Source organism: Tachysurus fulvidraco, chromosome 9, assembly GCF_022655615.1.
Source record: "Tachysurus fulvidraco isolate hzauxx_2018 chromosome 9, HZAU_PFXX_2.0, whole genome shotgun sequence".
NCBI classification, from domain to species: Eukaryota; Metazoa; Chordata; class Actinopteri; order Siluriformes; family Bagridae; genus Tachysurus; species Tachysurus fulvidraco.
The window spans coordinates 18,722,229-18,742,114 of NC_062526.1; the positions used below are offsets into that span (position 1 = coordinate 18,722,229).

Below are 19,886 nucleotides of genomic sequence, written 5' to 3' on the forward strand. Positions count from 1 at the left end.
TCAATCCAAACTATATTCAAAATATGTGTATCTGATATATTATAGAGACAAATTATAAATCTATTTTATATATATATATATATATATATATATATATATATATATATATATATATATATATATATATATAATAGATTTATAATTTGTCTCTATAATATATATATATATTATAGAGACAAATTATAAATCTATTTAATATATATATATAAAATGTGTATGAACAAATGTTATTACAACTGAAAGAAAAAATAACTGTGCATTAGCACTATATACAATAGTGGACCAGTGTGAGGAAGGAAGGTGCATTATGACAGACAGATTTTTGAACAATAATGTAATGTACAGTGGTGGGGTAATTTATTAGTGTCCAAGGTGGCAAATAACATTCCATGCTGGTATCGTTGATTGGGCCAGTTACAGATGGAAATAAACTGTTTTTGTGGCATGAAGTATTAGACTTTATAGACCGCAGCCTCAAGGGAAGTGCCTCAAGAGATTGTGTTCAGGATGAGAGGGTCAGCCACAATCTTAACTGCCCTCTTCAGGGTCCTGGAAGTGAAAAGTTCCTGAAGAGGTGGTAGACTGCAGCCAATCACCTTCTCAGAAAGGCAGAACTTTCTGGAAAGAAGAAAGATGGAGGAATTTGTTTTTACAAAAATAATGGCTGGTGCAAAGATGTGACAGTGATTCAGCAATACTGTTCTTCTGATCTTGAGTCATTTTTCATAAACTGGAAGCCCTTCTAATCCCCATGTGAGCTCACTTCATTTACACTGGTCGCTGTTTACATTTCACCGCAAGCGACATAATTTGCAAATCATTAAATAATATTAAATATTAATTTAAAAAAATGCAATGGTGCAACATAACCTTATTTGCTGAAATTAGGCCTACATATTTCTTGATCAAGATCAAGGATTTTTATTTTTATTTTAGGTATCTCACCCAAGAGGACAATTAAAATGACCCGGTGTCTACTGCTTCTGATGACACCGTAAGTTGCTAAAAATAGCTAAAATATTCAAGTTATGTGTTTTGTTTGTGCATGTGCATGCACACTAGTTACCGTAAATCATCATAAGATAATTCCACAATCCAAATTTCCACCTGATATTGCTTAAAGTGGAGCACAAATTGGAAATACCATATTACTTTGTCCTTTGTCCATATTGCAGTGATACCCATGTTTTTATCTTGTTAAAAAAAATTTAGGTTTTGATTCAGGTGCAAATACAGCATCTCTCTCAGCTGGCCCCATACAAAATGACAGAACCTGTCTCTCACTGTGTTTGGATAGTGTCAGACAAATATACATGTGGACAAAAGGGGGCACAGTTATTATTATTTTTAATTAATTTATGATATAATGACAAAAAAATCAATGCAAAAGACTCAAAAAACAAACAAACAAAAAAAAAACCAAATACATTTGAGCCTGACTTCAAATGCAGGTGGTTACCAAAAACATGAAATGGCACATTTGTATGAGTCTGTGCAAATTTGGGATTGCTAATCCAATGTTTTAAATTCACAGATGAACCAACCAATATCTGTCCCTAGCTCTTCACCTGGGGAGCCAGTAGAGGAACATCTAGAAGACCCCACAAGTCCAACTTTAGACCAGAAACCAACAAAAGAACAGGTGGAACTCCTGCTGCTGGCATTAAAACTCAAACACGGATTAACAAATAGAGCCTTGGAGGACATCATGCATCTTATCAACTTTAGCGCTGGTCCTGGTGGGGAATTGGTTAGTCGCTCAAAGTACCTTTTCTACAAAGCATTTGATTCAGTGAAAGACATATTAGAAGTACATTATGTGTGCAGGAGTTGCAATGTAAGCATGCAGGAAGGTCCCTTTAATGTCAAGTGCCCAGTCTGTGACCAGGACACATCAAAAGTGCATGCACAAAAAGACCAGTGTTTTTTGTACTTGCCACTACAAAACCAAATAAAAAAACTGCTTGAGGACCACCAATTAGGGAAACACCTGAAACACCGTTTTGAGAAGAAGGATGCCTCCATCAAAGATATATATGATGGACATTTATACAAAAAACTATCACCCCTTGCATCACCAGACAACATACTGTATCACTGACTTTTAACTGTGATGGAGTGCCAGTGCACAAATCAAACACACAAAGTTTGTGGCCAATTTTGTGTACTGTTAATGAACTGCCAATACAACTACGTGCAAAACATGTTATGCTTTGTGGCCTGTGGTTTGGTCAAAACAAACCAAATATGAACACCTACATGAAACCATTTGTCGATGAATGCATAGAGTTGTACTCTAATGGTCTTTTATATAGTTGTACTCTAATGGTCTTATATATAGTTGTACTCTAATGGCAAAGTGAAAGTGGGGAAGTTGTCACAAGTAAAGTACTGCTTACTACCATGGTGGCAGATTCAGTTGCTCGGCCACTGATTCAGAACTTTAAGCAGTTTAATGGAGAGTTTGGGTGTTCTTTTTGTATGCAGAAAGGAACAAGTGTGTTAAAACGCAGGGGGCGTGTAAGGGCTTATCCGTATGAAAAAGCAGAGTTGAGGAACCCCTCCCAGACTGATGATCTGGTAGAAGAGGCTCTTAATGGAAACCCCACTAAGGGAGTGAAAGGGCCTAGTATTTTGTCTTGTCTACCTGGTTTTAATATTATTGATGGCTGTGTTCCAGATTATATGCACAGTGTGCTATTGGGTGTAGCAAGAAAGCATCACCACGCTGTGGTTTCATTCTGAGAACAACCAATCGCCATGGTATATCGGACGCTCAACAGAACAGATTGATGACATTTTAACTTCAATTAAACCGCCCTGTAATTTTTCCCGTGTCCCACGGTCAGTGAAAGAGAAAAAGTTCTGGAAGGCACAGGAGTGGAACATGTGGTTGTTTTATTACAGCATACCAACATTGAAAGGGGTCTTACCTGAAAAATATCTGAAGCACTGGTTTAAGTTGGTAAAGGGGGGTTCTCTTCTACTCGGTGAGAATATATCACCACTGCACATATCAGACTCTGAGGGGTTGCTAACAGAGTTTGTTCAGGAAATGGAAACCCTTTATGGGATCAATAATGTCACTTTCAATGTACATTTGTGCCTTCCTCTGCCCAATACTGTGAGGAACTGGGGTCCCCTCTGGGCACAGTCTGCTTTTGTGTTTGAGTCATATGGTGCAGGAAGTAAGTCGCTCTCATGGTGTTACATCTCTGGGTAGGCCTAAAATTTGTATGATCAGAAATGATGATTTTCTGGCCTTGAACAGCATCAGCAACCTAGGAAATAGAGTCACTGTGAAGTATTTTTGCAGAGTAGTGGTTAATGGTGAAATAGCTCATTCACAAAACTACTTGCGTACTTTTCGGAGAAACTCGTACACTGTCATTCTTTCTGATCGAGAGGAAAGTATTTTCTCTGTGAAGACATTCATTGTCTGTGATCTGGGGCAGGGGGAGACATGTTATGCAGTGGGGAAGTAGTACCAAAAAGTGAAACAGGACTTCTACGGTCAATTTAAGAATCCTTGTTATTTCATCCCTGTGAGGAAAAGTCTGGGGCCTTTAGTTGCTATACAAGCATCTCAGTTAAAAGAAAAGTGTCTGTTCATTAAAACTGTGAACAAAAATGTTGACATTGTCTTCAAATTCATTAACCACAGTGAAATGCTCCGATAGATGGGATGAGGATGATGATGATGATGATGATTACTTGAATGTATGTTCTATGTACTTTTTTTTGCTACATTCTGTAATGACCTTTCAGCCATATTCATCTAGAAACTGCATTAAGACAATACAGAAAACATTGCGTTTGCATTGCATTTGGTGGATGTAACGGTGGATGTGCATGAGCTGTAATGTGAATCTGGAAGTGACTTGAAATTGAAAAAAGTTTGATTGACAAAATAAAAAAAAAACACGACAAACCATTTTGTTATACATTTCCTTCTTTTCCACTATCTTCATACAAGAAAGAATTGACCTTGTAAATGTTTCTGGAAAATGTGTAGATATCATGGTTAATATGTCATGTTAATATATTGCCATAGTTAAATTCCATAACATGCCAATTACATGTGATACCAATTTCACATGTTCTCATATACATAAGTTATTGCATAATTTTTTTCGTTAATTCTTAGTTTTTGCCAATAGAAAATATGAGCTAGGCATCATGTATGACAGTTGCCAAAATGAGATATGAGCTACAAAATGATCCTGCCATTAGCTATATAGAAAACATATCTTGTATGTATATGGCTTATATGTGGATATATGTGAAGCAATAGGAGACCTGTATATGCATCTCACTTTTGCCTATATGTGGCATATATACGCATATATGCAGCATATATGAAACCTACTGTATATGAAGTATATATACGCATATATGCAGCATATACTGTATATTGCCATATATGTGCATATATGCAGCATATATGCATATATGCCACATATAGGTTTCATATATGCGCATATATCCACATATAGATTCTTTCCATGTGGGTGTGGTAAACTGTTCTGCCTGTAGTCCAATCACACAGCACGTGTTAGTACAGCACACTGAGCCTTTAACAAAACTGCTGAGAACCTGTTTGTAGATTTGTTTTTATGAACGAATTATGATTTTAAAAACAGTAATGATATAACTTCATGTTTTTAGCACTGAAATGTAAACTTAGAACTTCAGTGACACTGAGGGAAAATGTTCATGCACATTAGCATCTAAAACATTCATTCATTTTCTACCGCTTATCCGAACTTCTCGGGTCACGGGGAGCCTGTGCCTATCTCAGGCGTCATCGGGCTTCAAGGCAGGATACACCCTGGACGGAGTGCCAACCCATCGCAGGGCACACACACACACACACACACACATACACACACACACACACACACACACACTATGGACAATTTTTCGGAGATGCCAATCAACCCACCATGCATGTCTTTGGACCGGGGGAGGAAACCGGAGTACCCGGAGGAAACCCCTGAGGCACGGGGAGAACTTGCCAACTCCACACACACAAGGCGGAGGCGGGATGCCAGCATTTTGTTGAAGTTTGTTTAAAGTCCGGGACCTATTCACGCTGCAGTCACTTCATTGGCTTCTAGAAAGAAAACACTAATCAATGGAGCACGCTTCAACAAACAACTGCTCTTTTCCTGGACTAATAGATTATTCAGAAATCAAAGACAACCACTTTTTATCAGCTAGTGAACCTGGGAGAGGACTTCTGCACACCTGAACATCTGATCCACATGGGTAGCTGCTGAGATTTTGTTAAAATGGACATTCTAACAAATATTGTTGAAATAAAGTCAGCTCGTCAGCTGCTATATCTGATCTTGAGACTGACCCAAAACTGACCATCTATATATGCACTATTTACAGCTTTTTGTCAGGTGAAAAGCGCTGATTGAGTTCTGCTTTTGGAATTCTGTTGATGATGTTGGAAGAATTTAGCTCTTTGTTCTGTCTGTGATTTTAACTGCTTCCTATTTCACTTTTAGCATTATAGGAGTAATATGAACAAAAAAAATCTATTTATTCAGATTTTGTCTGTTTTAACTCTGTAAAATAGTTTTTAATATAATGTAATAAAAGTATAATAAAAATTCTAATTCTCTCTCTCTCTCTCTCTCTCTCTCTCTCTCTCTTTCTCTCTCTCTCTCTCTCATGAAACGAAAGTGAAAAGTTTAAGAAAGAGGAAGGTACAGTAGGGAGCTGCTCCAGGTCTGTGATTTTAACTGTTTCCTATTTCACTTTTAGCATTATAGGAGTGATATGAACAAAAAAATCTATCTAACAGTCTATTTTGACTGTTTTGTAAAATAGTTTTTAATATAATGTAATAAAATTGTAATAAAAATTTAAATTCTCTCTCTCTCTCTCTCTCTCTCTCTCTCTCTCTCTCTCTCTCTCTCTCTCTCTCTCCCTTTCTCTCTCTCTCATGGAACGAAAGTGAAAAGTTTAAGAAAGAGGAAAGTACAGAGCTGCTCCAGGTAAGTTGATACACGCAAACACACACACACACACACACACACACACACACACACACACACACACACACACACACACACACACACACACACACACACACACACACACACACACACACACACACTGCTTTATTACCCCCAAAAAACCTATTTTATCCACTCGTAAACTGTCAGTCATGCAAAATTTTAGTGTCTTAAATCTTACTTGCTTACTAACAAAAGTCAAAGAATGAAGCTGAACAGGTTTTTTGTTCTAGTGTGCACATGCCCAGACGCGCGCCGCACACACACACACACACACACACACACACACACACACACACACACACACACACACACACACACACACATGCACACACATATTTGACAAACAAATACATGAATAAACTAAATAAATAACTGATCTAATTCAAATAAATCTACTGTGAAGAACTATAAGAAGACAGTTTAAAGATATAGATCACATTGTTCACATTTTATGTCTCTTTGTTCATTTGTATGCAGAAGCTGTGATTCATCAGCTAGACATTCAATCTGGAAACAAAATGAACACACAAAAAAGTTACAATATTAGGACTTCCACATAATATATAGTAATAATAATAATATAGTGACCCTACTGTGGTTAATCCAGCCTCTGTTTTTGTAAGTACAGTTAAGTTAACCACATGTATATTGTAGGGGAGGCTTTTTGATATGTAGCATTAATAATGCTAAAGCAGAGCAAATGGTATATGTGCAGAGATCACGAGAAAATTAAGTCGTTATCACAACAAAACAAGAAAGAAAAAATGTATACTGCATGTAATATTGCATGGCCTTTTAGGACCGACCCACTGGTTATCACCTTTTCCTGTGGATGGCAAGCTGCTAATCCACAACATTCACAAACACAATGTAGTTTCTCTTAATCTCTTTCTGTTCTCTGTACATTTTCATTAAAGTGGCTGCTATTACATGTTCATATTCACAAGAATATTTACACACTGCTCCATAGACACAGATTGTACACTGCTTCGTGTTGTTTTATGTATGTGTCTAGGGCAACTCTTTAACTCTGTGTTGTTGCATGAAGCACCATGGTCCTGGTGGAAAGTGTTTTATTTCACTGTGTACTGCATCAGCTATATAGAGTCAAAATGACAATTAAAGAACTTTGACATCTTTCAGTGATTTAATAGGAGAAAAATAACTACCAAAAAACTAAAACTAACAAGACAAAAGTATAGTGATTTGAGGAAAGATTACTTAAAAATTAAAAACTTGTTTGATCATTTGATCAACTATCAAACTCTGCTTCCTGGTTGAATTATATTGACTGATTTAGTGGCCAAGGAAGAACTTGGAGGCAGTAACGGTTTTTAGAGGCTCCTGTGCAACTCACTCAATTTCCCTTCCAATCCCGTAGTTGGAGAAAGTAAACCATTGATGTCAGCTACAAATCTTGTGTAGCATGTCAGTAGAGACCTTTTGGACGCATTGTTTGTCTTAGATGCCACAACCTGCCAAGAAAACTGGAAAAAAGGATTCACCTATGGATGCAGCAGCCAAGGACCCCTAGTGTAGCTCAGCTGGTGCTAATAGTGAATCTGAACTAAACCTGACTCATGAGAAAGCAATTATGACTGAGAATAAATCTAGCTCAGTAGATGAAAATTGGGCCCGCTTGCAGAAACAATGCATATCCACACTTATGGTGTAATTCCAATTACTGTATGGTATAATTCTTTGAATGTGTGACTCTTCCTGTTGTTTCTGAGGAACAGAGGAAATTTCCTAATGCTCCCATCACAAGAAAGGAAGCTATAACCGTACCCACTAGTCTGAAATCTGGTAAATCACCTGGGCCAGATGGCCTTCCATCTGAAATGTAATGTATAAAGAATTTGACCATATTCTATTAGGCCCTCTCTTAGCTATACTTAATTATTAATTTTTGATCGACAGGCTACCTGCTACTCTTAGCGAAGCAAATATTTCTATAGGCCTAATAGGCCCATTGTGTCAGATTTAAAATTGCTATCTAAAATTTTATCACTAAAATTGGAGAAGGTTCTACCATTTATTATGAATTAAAACCAAACAGGTTCATTTATTTGGAGCAAAAGGAAACCCATACTAAAACTTTGAAAACTTCTGATCTCTACTGTGAAGGGCTTTGATTTATTAATGAATGGCTTAATGTAGACTTTAAATCACTGTGGCTTGATCTTGAATCCTTACAGTCCAGCTGCCACTTACAAAACCTATTATTTGTTATTATTTACATCTGTGTAATAATCCCTTAGTATGTAATACTCTGACCTGGCATGGTATACTGTACAAAAGCTGGAAGTCAGGAGCAACATAACTTCCTTCACTTCAGCCACTTTTAAATAACCCAGGTTTCCTGCCTAGTACTGTTGACTCTGGCTTTAATTTATGGCTTGTTTATGTGATACTTAGGAAAAGATGAGACAAAGGCGATTGAGGATCCAAATGCAGTTTTAGAGTTTTAATAATCCAATACACAAAACAGATAAACAGGCAAGCAGGCAACACAAGGCAGAACACAGAGCACACAGGCACCAGGAACATCGACATAAACACACAACATACCAACAATGACTAACACCAGGGAAGTGAACAAACAGAGTAGATATAGCAAACAGGAACCAGTCAGAAAGCGGAGACAATCAGAGACTAAGACAACACACCTGGGGAAAAGATTGAGTGCAATTCTTGTCGATGGTAACAAATGAGTGGGGCGGAGCAAACAATCAACAGCAGGGCAAGACAGCAGACAGAAACAGGGCAAAAACACAGACAGACTCATTACAGATATAAAGAAAATAAAATTGAAAAAGATATAAAGAAATAATCTTTATTAACTTTTTATTACTTGGTTTCAAGATATAATTTTCCTAGTCAGCACTTTTTAAGATTTTTTGCAAATTAGTGATTATATATTAAAAATACTAAACTCACCTCAAATTCCTCATTTTCAGTTATCGGGGAAATCCGTCTGAAATCTCCTACAGACAAGTTAATTTTCCAGTGGGGTGGTTATTCCAGAAGAAGAATGGAAGATGGCATTTTGTAATGAAAAATATGTTTATTTTTTATATTTAGCCTTGATACAATTTTGTGTCTATTTTTAAAATGTGAAGGATTATAAAAAGTACTTAGTCAGAGGGGTTGCAAGCCACAGGATGACTTCTGTCCAAGTCCCAAGCCTGGAAAATTATAGAGGGTTGTGTCATCCGGCATAAAACATGGCAAATCTAAACATGCAAATCGTCTGTGGGAATTCCATAACGGGTCATTTGAGGCCCTGGTTGATCAAAAGTGTGTCCGTGGAAATTTTACTGTTGGTCAAGGAAGGAGAGGAAGGAGAAGGCTTTATAGACTGAGAGAGAAGTATAGGTCTGAGAATAGGGACTCAATACTTTGGTACAATGACAGGGAAGGTAGAGAGCTGGTGGAAATAATAGAGAGAAGGAAGGTAGAGATATTGTGTGTGGAGGAGACCAGGTATACAGTAAAGGGAGCAAAGTGTAACAAACTGTTTTATTATGGTGTGGACAGGAAGAGAAATGGGGTAGAAGTGATACTGAAGGATGAGTTTGTGAGGAATTTTTTTAGAGGTGAAAAGAGTGCCAGACAGGGTAATCTGTCAATAAGAACTTGAAGGGCTGATGTTGAATGTCATCAGTGGTTATGTTCCACAAATAGTCTATGAGTTAGAAGAGAAGGAGAGATTCTGGAGTGAGTTAGATGAGGTGTTTCCCAGAGTATTCCCAGTTGGGAAAGAGTAGTGATTAGAGCTGACCGATTAATCATTATCGAATTTGTGGTTTATGTCGATGTTGAAAAACGAAAACTGATTTCACACATGGGAAATACGAAATATACAGTAACATGGCAGCGTGCTCTGATGAAAACAAAGAGCTTGTTTCCAAGATCAGTGCACTTTCTTCAGTCATATGGAAACGGTTCGGGTTTGCAACCTCAGATGCTGAACAAGCCAAAGCCAATTAGTTTATTAACTAATTATGATTAAAAACAGTAAATACTTCATGTTTAAAGCACTGAAATGTAAACTTAGGACTTCAGTGCCACTGAGGGGAAAATGCTCATTCACATTATTATCTAAAACATGAAAGTTAAGAGATTTATTCAGTATTGCGTGTGAATCCTACAAGCAGCATACACACAAAAAAATCCCTAAAAATGTCACCGTGTCTTGGAACAAGAGCCCCATCAGAGAGGGTGGGGGCCCCATCTTTAGCCTGGTGTCACGATGTGACACGGTGAGACACAGGCGAGTGAGGATCCAAATGCAGTTTAAGGTTTTTTAATAAACAAAACACAAACAAACCGGCAGGCAACGCGGAACAAACAGGAAACGGGAACACGGACATGCACACACCAACACCAAAAGCGACCAACAACATTGAAGTGAACAGACAGAGTATATATGGAGAACGAGAACCAATCACAAAACAGAGACAGACAAGGACTAAGACAAAACACCTGGGGAAGAGAATGAATGTAATTAGTGTCCATGGTAACAGATAGGTGGGCGGGGTCAACAATTAACATCAGGGAGAGACGGCAGACAGAAACAAGGGGAAAACACAGACAGACACATTACAGAGCCCCCCCCCTACGAGCGGCTTCCAGACGCTCCCAAGTCCACAAAACCCAGTTCAGGCGAGTGGAGCGAAGGCGCAACCAGGGTGGGAGGGCGGGTCGGGTTCGTGTAGTGGTGGCGCCCGTAGAGCAGGAGGCCAGGGCGGCGCCGGGAGAACAGGAGGCCAGGGCGGCGCCGGGAGAACAGGAGGCCAGGGCGGCGCCGGGAGAACAGGAGGCCAGGGTGGTGCCGGAGGCAGAGCCAGAGACCAGAGCAGGACCGGAGGCCAGGGTGGTGCTGGAGGCGGAGCCAGAGACCAGAGCAGGACCGGGGACCAGGGTGGTGCTGGAGGCGGAGCCGGAGGCCAGAGCAGGACCAGAGACCAGGATGGTGCTGGAGGCGGAGCCAGAGACCAGAACGGAGTTGGCAGCCAGGGTGGTGCTTTGGGCCTATGAACAGGGACAGGAGGTAGAAGGGCTGGCAAGTCCAGCGAAGCAAAACACAGGAAAACAGAAACATGCATAGGTTCAGGCCAGGCAGAGAGTTCAGGTAGTTTGGGTGTCATGATGTCGACCGCGTTCTCTGACTCAGTCATTTCGGTCGACCCGGCTGAGTCGGCTGGTTCCGTCAGCTCGGCCGGTTCCTTCGACCCGGTTGGTTCCGTCGACCCGGTCGGTTCGGCAGGTTCCGTCGACCCGGTCGGTTCCGTTGACCCGGTCGGTTCGGCAGGTTCCATCGACCCGGCAGGTTCCGTCGACCCGGTCGGTTCCGTCGACCCGGTCGGTTCAGCAGGTTCCGTCGACCCGGTCGGTTCCGTCGACCCGGTCGGTTCGGCAGGTTCCATCGACCCGGTCGGTTCCATCGACCCGGTTGGTTCAGCAGGTTCCATCGACCCGGTCGGTTCCGTCGACCCGGTCGGCTCGGCAGGTTCGGCAGGTTCCATCGACCTGGTCGGTTCGGCCGGTTCCGTCGACCCGGTCGGCTCGGCAGGTTCGGCAGGTTCCATCGACCTGGTCGGTTCCGTCGACCCGGTCGGCTCGGCAGGTTCGGCAGGTTCCATCGACCTGGTCGGTTCGGCAGGTTCCGTCGACCCGGTCGGTTCCGTTGACCCGGTCGGTTCGGCAGGTTCCTTCGGCCCGGTCGGTTCCGTCGACCCGGACGGTTCTGCAGGTTCCTTCGACCCGGTCGGTTCCGTCGACCCGGTCGGTCCGGCAGGTTCCATCGACCCGGCAGGTTCCGTCGACCCGGTCGGTTCCGGCGACCCGGCTGGTTCCGGCAACCCGGCTGGTCCAGCTGGCGGCTTAGGGATGCCGACCGCCCGAGCCGACCTCATCGGGGTATCCGCCAGTTTGGAGACCAGCCGGTTAGCACGGACCTCAGCCGAGCTCGCCGGTACGGTAGCCATGGGAACTGGCTCAATCACGGATGTGCACGGGACTGGTCTGGGCGGAGGCACTGTGGAGCATTCGGGCGTCCGTGGCTGATTCCACTCTGTGGCCCACGGATCCCGATGCTTGCTGCCCCCCCCCAAAAAATACTTACGGCCGGCTTCCGTCTCTACAGTGCTCAAGGTTAGCGTGGACCCGTCCAGGAGCAATGCCAGGTTGACGAACTCTGAGAATGTTTTGATCTCCCGGGTAGACGGCATCAGATACCGCAGTATATCCCTTAGTCCATGCTTAAAAATGTCTTTTAGGGCCTTCTCCCCAAAGTTGACCTCATTGCATAGGTCCACGAATACCTCCGTATACTCCTCAACTGGGGCGTCCTCCTGACGTAGGCAAAACAGGAGTTCTGTTGGATCCATTGGCGGTTGGTCGTTCTGTCACGGTGTGACACGGTGAGACACAGGCGAGTGAGGATCCAAATGCAGTTTAAGGTTTTTTAATAAACAAAACACAAACAAACCGGCAGGCAACGCGGAACAAACAGGAAACGGGAACACGGACATGCACACACCAACACCAAAAGCGACCAACAACATTGAAGTGAACAGACAGAGTATATATGGAGAACGAGAACCAATCACAAAACAGAGACAGACAAGGACTAAGACAAAACACCTGGGGAAGAGAATGAATGTAATTAGTGTCCATGGTAACAGATAGGTGGGCGGGGTCAACAATTAACATCAGGGAGAGACGGCAGACAGAAACAAGGGGAAAACACAGACAGACACATTACACCTGGGTAGGGGCATTGTGACATGCCACAGGGCATGTCTCAAACCTGACGCAGTGGACAGGCTTGTGTTCCTTGGCACCTGTTTGATTTTACAAATAGTGTTTTTTTAAATAGTGTTTCTTCAGGGATTTTTTATTTTCAGGGGGCAACTATTTATTTTATAAAAAGTTATTTAAGTTAAGTCCGCAGTTTGCACTTTACAAATCCCTCTATTTTTGGTATATTACTTTATCTTGCTAGAAAAACCAGAACTTGTAAAGACTGGTGAATGTTTATTAATTAATTTCTAAAAATTTGTTTTTCTATTTTTTATGCACAAAAAAAAAAAAAAAAAAATCTATCCTATAGTCTCTGGGGTTTTGTTCATTTTTTTGTAAAGACAAATAATTGTTTTAAAATAAATATATAAATATAAATAAATAATATATATATATATATATATATTAAAATATAAAAATATATATATATAAATAAATCTACATTTGTCTCAAAAAAATTGAAATTCAATTTATAGGACATATCACTTACAGTAGCGCTAGTTTTGATATGTACAGAGGAGGCAGAGTAGTTATATTGGCAGAAGGATGTTGGAGATAGAGCTGCCAGGTAAGCGGTCAAGAGGAAGGACAAAGAGGAGATATACAGAATGGATGTTTTAAAAAGGCACATGAAGTGTGAGAGTAGGGGATGCCGAGGATAGAGTTAGGTGGAAACAGATAATTTGCTGTGGCGACTCCTAATGGGAAAAGCCAAAAGGAGAAGGAGAAAGATTATTAAAAAGTTTAGGTTTTAAATTATTGTTTTGTTTTAAGTTATGGTGCTGTAGAAGGAGCTCACTTTGCTTTTAGCCTTATTACTGTGTACAAAGTATCTACATGTAACTACAAACACATGGAAACACTGGGACAAATCGGAATGACTGAAATACAAAATTACATACACAAAACCAAAAACATGATACCTAATAACTAAAACCAGGAGACATAACGAAGACTCAGCAATAAAACACAGAGACCACATGTATAAACAGGTAATAATCGGTGAAACATGGGGATAGGGAAAAATAAGTCTATAAAGGGAAAATGTTTTAATCACTGAGTTTATGACAGATGCTGATGATGCTAAAACTGTAGAAGGTCAGAAATAAGTGAAGTGTTTAGTGTTAAGCTGTTTACAAATATAGAAACTTTATTATTCATTATTTTCTGACTGACTGCTGAATGTTTGTGTGAAAATGAGTGAATTCAGTTACAGGTTTCATGATAAACTGTTGATCTGAGTCCATGTGTGTCTCCTGCTTTATTCTCCACCTGTGCAGTGCTGATGGTGGTGTTGTGTCTCCTCAGCCATGCAGTTCTGCAACCTTCATCACTGTGTCTTCTTCTTCTTCCTCATCTTCACATTCACCACTGGTAAGTGTCAATACTACACAATAAACACTACACACTATACAATAAACACTACACGCTGCACACTATACACTCACATTCACCACTCGTAAGTGCCGTTATACTTTAACTACACAATAAACACTACACGCAGCACATTACACACTATACACTTTTACTACACAATAAACACTACACCCTAACCACTGCAAACCATACACTCTAATTACACACTATAACAACACAATATACACTCCTCACTCTTACTTTGTTCTCTCTTTCAGCTCCTGTCTCAGCTCTTGAGATCTGTCCTACACGGGTGAAGCTTCATCAGCCAGTGATGCTCTCATGTAAACACCATTGTTCTGGTTTATTGCAATGGTCTTTACATAGTAATCGAGATGTTGTCCAGGCTCAGTGTGATCAGACATCATGCAAGTCAGAGGAGGGATTCAGTATCTCTCATGATCAGTACCTGAAGGGAGATTCCTCTCTCACCATCACTGCAGCTGATTACAGTAAGAGGAACGTGTACGCATGTGAATGTGACGACTCAGATTTCGCTTATGTGCGCCTCGTCATAGAAAGTAAGTGTCTTTATCTCTTCTTCTACTGATAAAATGTTCTGTAAATTATTAGGATCATAATCAGAGTGAAATTCATTAAACAGTGAGGGTTTAATTCTGAAATGACTCACATCAGGATTCAGACCTCAGATGTAACTACAGACTTCACCTCTATTCAGAAGTTATGTGAGTCACACATATCTACTGAACTGTGTGTTTTGTCTGTAAATACAATCACACACTGTGGAATGTCAGAGAAGGACAAGCTGAAATAAATATCATTATTAATAAATAAATATAATTGTCCCTTTAAAGTCCACCAAATGATTTCACCTTTTTCTGTACTTAATGTTTAATCAGAGACATTAAAGGTGACGGTTTGTGGTTAAAGTCAGTCGAATAGACACTACTGAAAAACTCGGTAGTCTGACAACCTCACAGGTGTGAAGTTCATGCAGGTGATGTTCAGAATCTGAATCAGATTTAAGGAGCTGAGGAACCCGACTCTGAACACCAGGAACTTCCAATGACCTTTTAATGACTGTAAGCCTTTATGTTTGTGTCTATATCTAGCTGAAGCTCCTCATGTATTTTTCTCCTCAGCTGTGTTCACGCCAGTTCAGATGGAGACTGATGAAGATCTGAAGCTGAAGGTGTCTGTACCAGAGCCAGTGGAGGTGATTTATAAAAGCGATGATGCAGCTGAGGAAGTGATCTGCAGTGTGACTAACGGCTCACTACAGTGTAAAGATGATTACAGACACAGAACATCACTCACTTACCCTGAGCTCACACTGAAACACATGACGCCGAGGGATAGTGGAAGTTACACCATCCGGGACACCAAGAATAATGAAGACATTCAGATATACGCCGTGGCTGTGGAAGGTACGTCTCAGTGTGGTCTGTAACATAAAGAGTTTAACATGGACACATGTCATTTGTGCATTATCTAAATTCCAGAGTACACACAAGAAGTAGTTAAAGTCTTTAGTACTTTTAATTGTGATGATTTTGGCTAACATTTAAGAAAAACAAACTGATGCACATCTTAAAAAATTAGAATATGGTGACAATCCAATCAGGTAATCAACTCAAAACACTTGCAAAGGTTTCCTGAGCCATCAAAATAGTCTCTCAGGTTCACTAGGTTACACAATCATGGGGAAGACTGCTGATCTGACAGTTGTTCAGAAGACAATCATTAACATCCTTCACAAGGAGGGTAAGCCACAAACATTAATTGCCAAAGAAGCTGTCTGTTCACAGAGTGCTGTATCCAAGCATGTTAACAGATAGTTGAGTGGAAGGAAAAAGTGTGGAAGAAAAAGATGCACAACCAACTTAGAGAACCGCAGCCTTGAGAGTCTTGGCAAGCAAATCGATTCAAGAATTTGGGTGAACTTCACAAGGAATGGACTGAAGCTGGGCTCAAGGCATCAAGAGCCACAACACACAGAAGTGTCAATGAATTTGGATACAGTTGTCGTATTCCTCTTGTTAAGCCACTCCTGAACCACAGACAATGTCAGAGGCATCTTAACTGGGCTAAGGAGAAGAAGAACTGGACTGCCCAGTGGTCCAAGGTCCTCTTTTCATATGAGAGCAAGTTTTATATTTCATTTGGAAACCAAGGTCCTAGAGGCTGAAGGAAGGGTGGAGAAGCTCATAGCCCAAGTTGCTTGAAGTCCAGTGTAAAGTTCCCACAGTCTGTGATGATTTGGGGTGCAGTGTCATCTGCTGGTGTTGGTCCACTGTGAAAACTAAAGTCACTGCACCCATTTACCAAGAAATATTAGAGCACTTCAAGCTTCATTCTGCTGACCAGCTTTTTAAACATGGTTTAAAGATTTCATTTTCCAGCAGGATTTGGCACCTGCCCACACTGCCAAAAGCACCAAAAGTTGGTTAAATGACCATGGTGTTGGTGTGCTTGACTGGCCAGCAAACTCACCAGACCTTTTATCCCATAGAATGGGGTATTGTCAAGCGGAAAAATGAGAAACAAGAAACAAAAAATCAGATGAGCTGAAGGCCACTGTCAAAGAAACCTGGGCTTCCATACCACCTCAGCAGTGCCGCAGACTGATCACCTCCATGTCATGCCGAATTGAGGCAGTAATTAAAGCAAAAGGAGCCCCAACCAAGTATTGAGTACATATACTGTACAGTAAATGAACATACTTTCCAGAAGGCCAACAATTGACTAAAAATGTTTTTTTGTATTGGTCTTATGAAGTATTAGAATTTTTGTAATGGATTTTCAGTGTAAGAGTCACCCTATAGTAAAGAAAACACACAACAGCTTTAGTAACATACATCATACAACAACCTGAGTGTGTTTGCTTGTGTGTGTTGTAGAGTCTGGTTTTCCATTGTGGGGGATTGTACTGATAGTGCTGATTCTTCTCTGCTGCTGTGTTGGAGTGGGAATATACCTAATGAATAGAAAACATATGACAAATCAGGTAAGAGTAACTGTGTCATCCAACTGTGTGTAATTTTAGGATTTGATTCGATACGTCCTTTAAACATATCTTATATGTCCTTTCTGCTGGAGATGCAAAACAAAACAACAACTTCCTGTGTGTCTTTATATTAAAGAAGAAAAAGCCAAAGCCAAAAAACCTTCCTACAGGATACGATGCAATATTTACCCACATGCCCACTAAGACATGATCTATCTTACCTGAAGTTATTTCTACTGAACACACACACACTCACACACACACACACACACACACACACACACACACACACACACACACACACACACACACACACACACACACACACACACTCTCAGATTTTTTCCTTTACACTTCTGTTTATCAAATTCATCTGTAGTTTTCTTTAAACATCTCTGAACTGTGTAATTAATATTTGATTCACTTCACTGATGTGTTTGGGAAAGGAATAAACATAAAAATATACAAAACTATGTAAAAAAAATCTATAGGACAGACAGACAGACAAAGAGAACTGGAGAAGATCAGAAATTAAGAAGTGACCATCAGCGAAAGTACAAGTAAAATCTTTTTGGTTTTGTTTAGAATAAACCACACACACACACACACACACACACACACACACACACACACACACACACACACACACACACACACACACACACACACACACACACACAAACAAATTGTTTAGGAAAGTGTTGGTTAAATAGATGAGGTCTAAATCACTAAGTAGTGTAGTCTATTGTATGTGTGTGTGCCTGTGTGTGTTTGTGTGTGTGTGTGTGTAAAACAGTTGAACAGGCGACTGCTACTGGTGGAACAGCTTGTACAGCAGGCTGAAGGAGTGACAGAGGAGAAAATCAGAGAGGTGGAGATGTCCGTCAATCAGCTGCAGCAAACGTACATCAACACTAAATATTCAGCCCAGGTCGAATTGTTCTGCAGGGTAAAGAGAAAACAGCTGCAACAGTATAGAAAAAAAGAGGTATGTTTCCTGTTTGCTCTCTCTCTCTCTCTCTCTCTCTCTCTCACACACACACACACACACACACACACACACACACACACTCACACACACACACACACACACACACACACACACACACACACACACACACACACACACACACACACACACACACACACATGATATATTAAAAGTAGAGATGAAAATCTGCAGAATAATGTTAGAAATAATACAAAAAAACGAAAATAATAATAATAATAATAATAATAATAATAATAATAATAATGAAAAAGAAGTGAAACAATTGAAACTTTACACTAGTAAAGCCAGTTTAACTAATAACACTGCACATGTGCATACATACCAGTTGAGAAACAATCACCAACATGGACGTATAATTGCCACTGAACAAGTCTCCAATAAGGTCTGTATATAAAACATGAAACTTAAATACCTCAGTCATTCACCTCAAGTTAAACTGTGTTTCCACATCATCATTAATAACATGCAGCCTGGCTGAAATTCAAAGTTCACCCAAGGAATTTTGTGAAGTAGCTAAAGGACATCACTGACATCAGATGGAGCTTGAAGAGTTTTTACATTGAGATCCAGAGTGGACTGTAAGAGTGTCATCTGGAGTGAACACAGACTGAACACAGGCTGAACACAGTCTGAACACAGTCTGCTTCTCCAGGCTACTAGGTGAATCAGGCTCTGCTGAGGAGAATCTTGTTGGAGCAGGACGCTGTTGTGACGTCTGTACATCATGACCATCTTCATTAGGTCTAGTTTTCAGTTTCTGTTACACAAGATGAAGAAAAATACAACACTAAACAAACTTTACTGTAAGCAAAAATGTGCAGTGGACGTCTGCAGGAACCTCCATATACACACACTACTCCATAGAAGAAGACCTCACACTGAAACTGTTCAGAGAAATGATGGATAAATGTATGATATATAATATATAAGACACTAACGATTGTGTGTGTGTGTGTGTGTGTGTGTGTGTGTGTGTGTGTGTGTGTGTGTGTGTGTGTGTGTGTGTGTGTGTGTGTGTGTGTGTGTGTGTGTGTGTGTGTAAAACAGTTAAGCAGTCGACTGCTACAAGCGCTAAAGCTTGTACAGAAGGCTGAAGATGGGAAAAAGGAGAACATAAGAGAAGCAGAGAAGGAGCTCAAACAGCTGGAGAAGAGGTACAAGGACACTGAATATTTGGACGGGGTCTCAGTGTTCTGCATGGTACAGAGGTCACAGTTGAACTGGTATAGACTACAGTACAGCTGTGAAGGACGTCTAATGACTGAGAGAAGAGAGGTACTGTATGCTTCTCGTTTGTTTTCTAAGAGAGGCCGTTTAGGTCATAAAACATAATACTTTCTCACACATTCTGTAATAACCATGCATCTGTATACAATTATTCTCACACACACATGCGCGCACACACACACACACACACACACACACACACACTACTATACCGTTTTACCTGCAAAATCATGCAAAACACACACACTTTATTACCCTCGCACACATATAACAATACCCTCTTACCTGCATGCACACACACACACACACACACACACACACACACACACACACACACACACACACACACACACACACACACACACACACACACACAGATAACTATAATCTAATACACACCTTATTATCTTACATGATG

The 19,886-nt window shown here is 40.6% G+C and overlaps 1 protein-coding gene across 1 annotated transcript in view; it reads left to right on the forward strand.

Annotated features, from left to right (window-relative positions):
* The first annotated feature begins 5,698 nt into the window (after window positions 1-5,698).
* LOC113656750 (involucrin-like) overlaps window positions 5,699-19,886 on the forward strand; it is a 54,077-nt gene continuing 39,889 nt past the window's right edge. Inside the window, exons 1-5 of the mRNA XM_047818497.1 lie at window positions 5,699-5,742; window positions 5,972-6,011; window positions 14,126-14,219; window positions 14,480-14,782; window positions 15,365-15,649. Of these exons, the coding sequence (XP_047674453.1) occupies window positions 14,156-14,219; window positions 14,480-14,782; window positions 15,365-15,649 (652 nt within the window). The 5' untranslated portion in view covers window positions 5,699-5,742; window positions 5,972-6,011; window positions 14,126-14,155. The remainder of the gene's footprint in view (window positions 5,743-5,971; window positions 6,012-14,125; window positions 14,220-14,479; window positions 14,783-15,364; window positions 15,650-19,886) is intronic.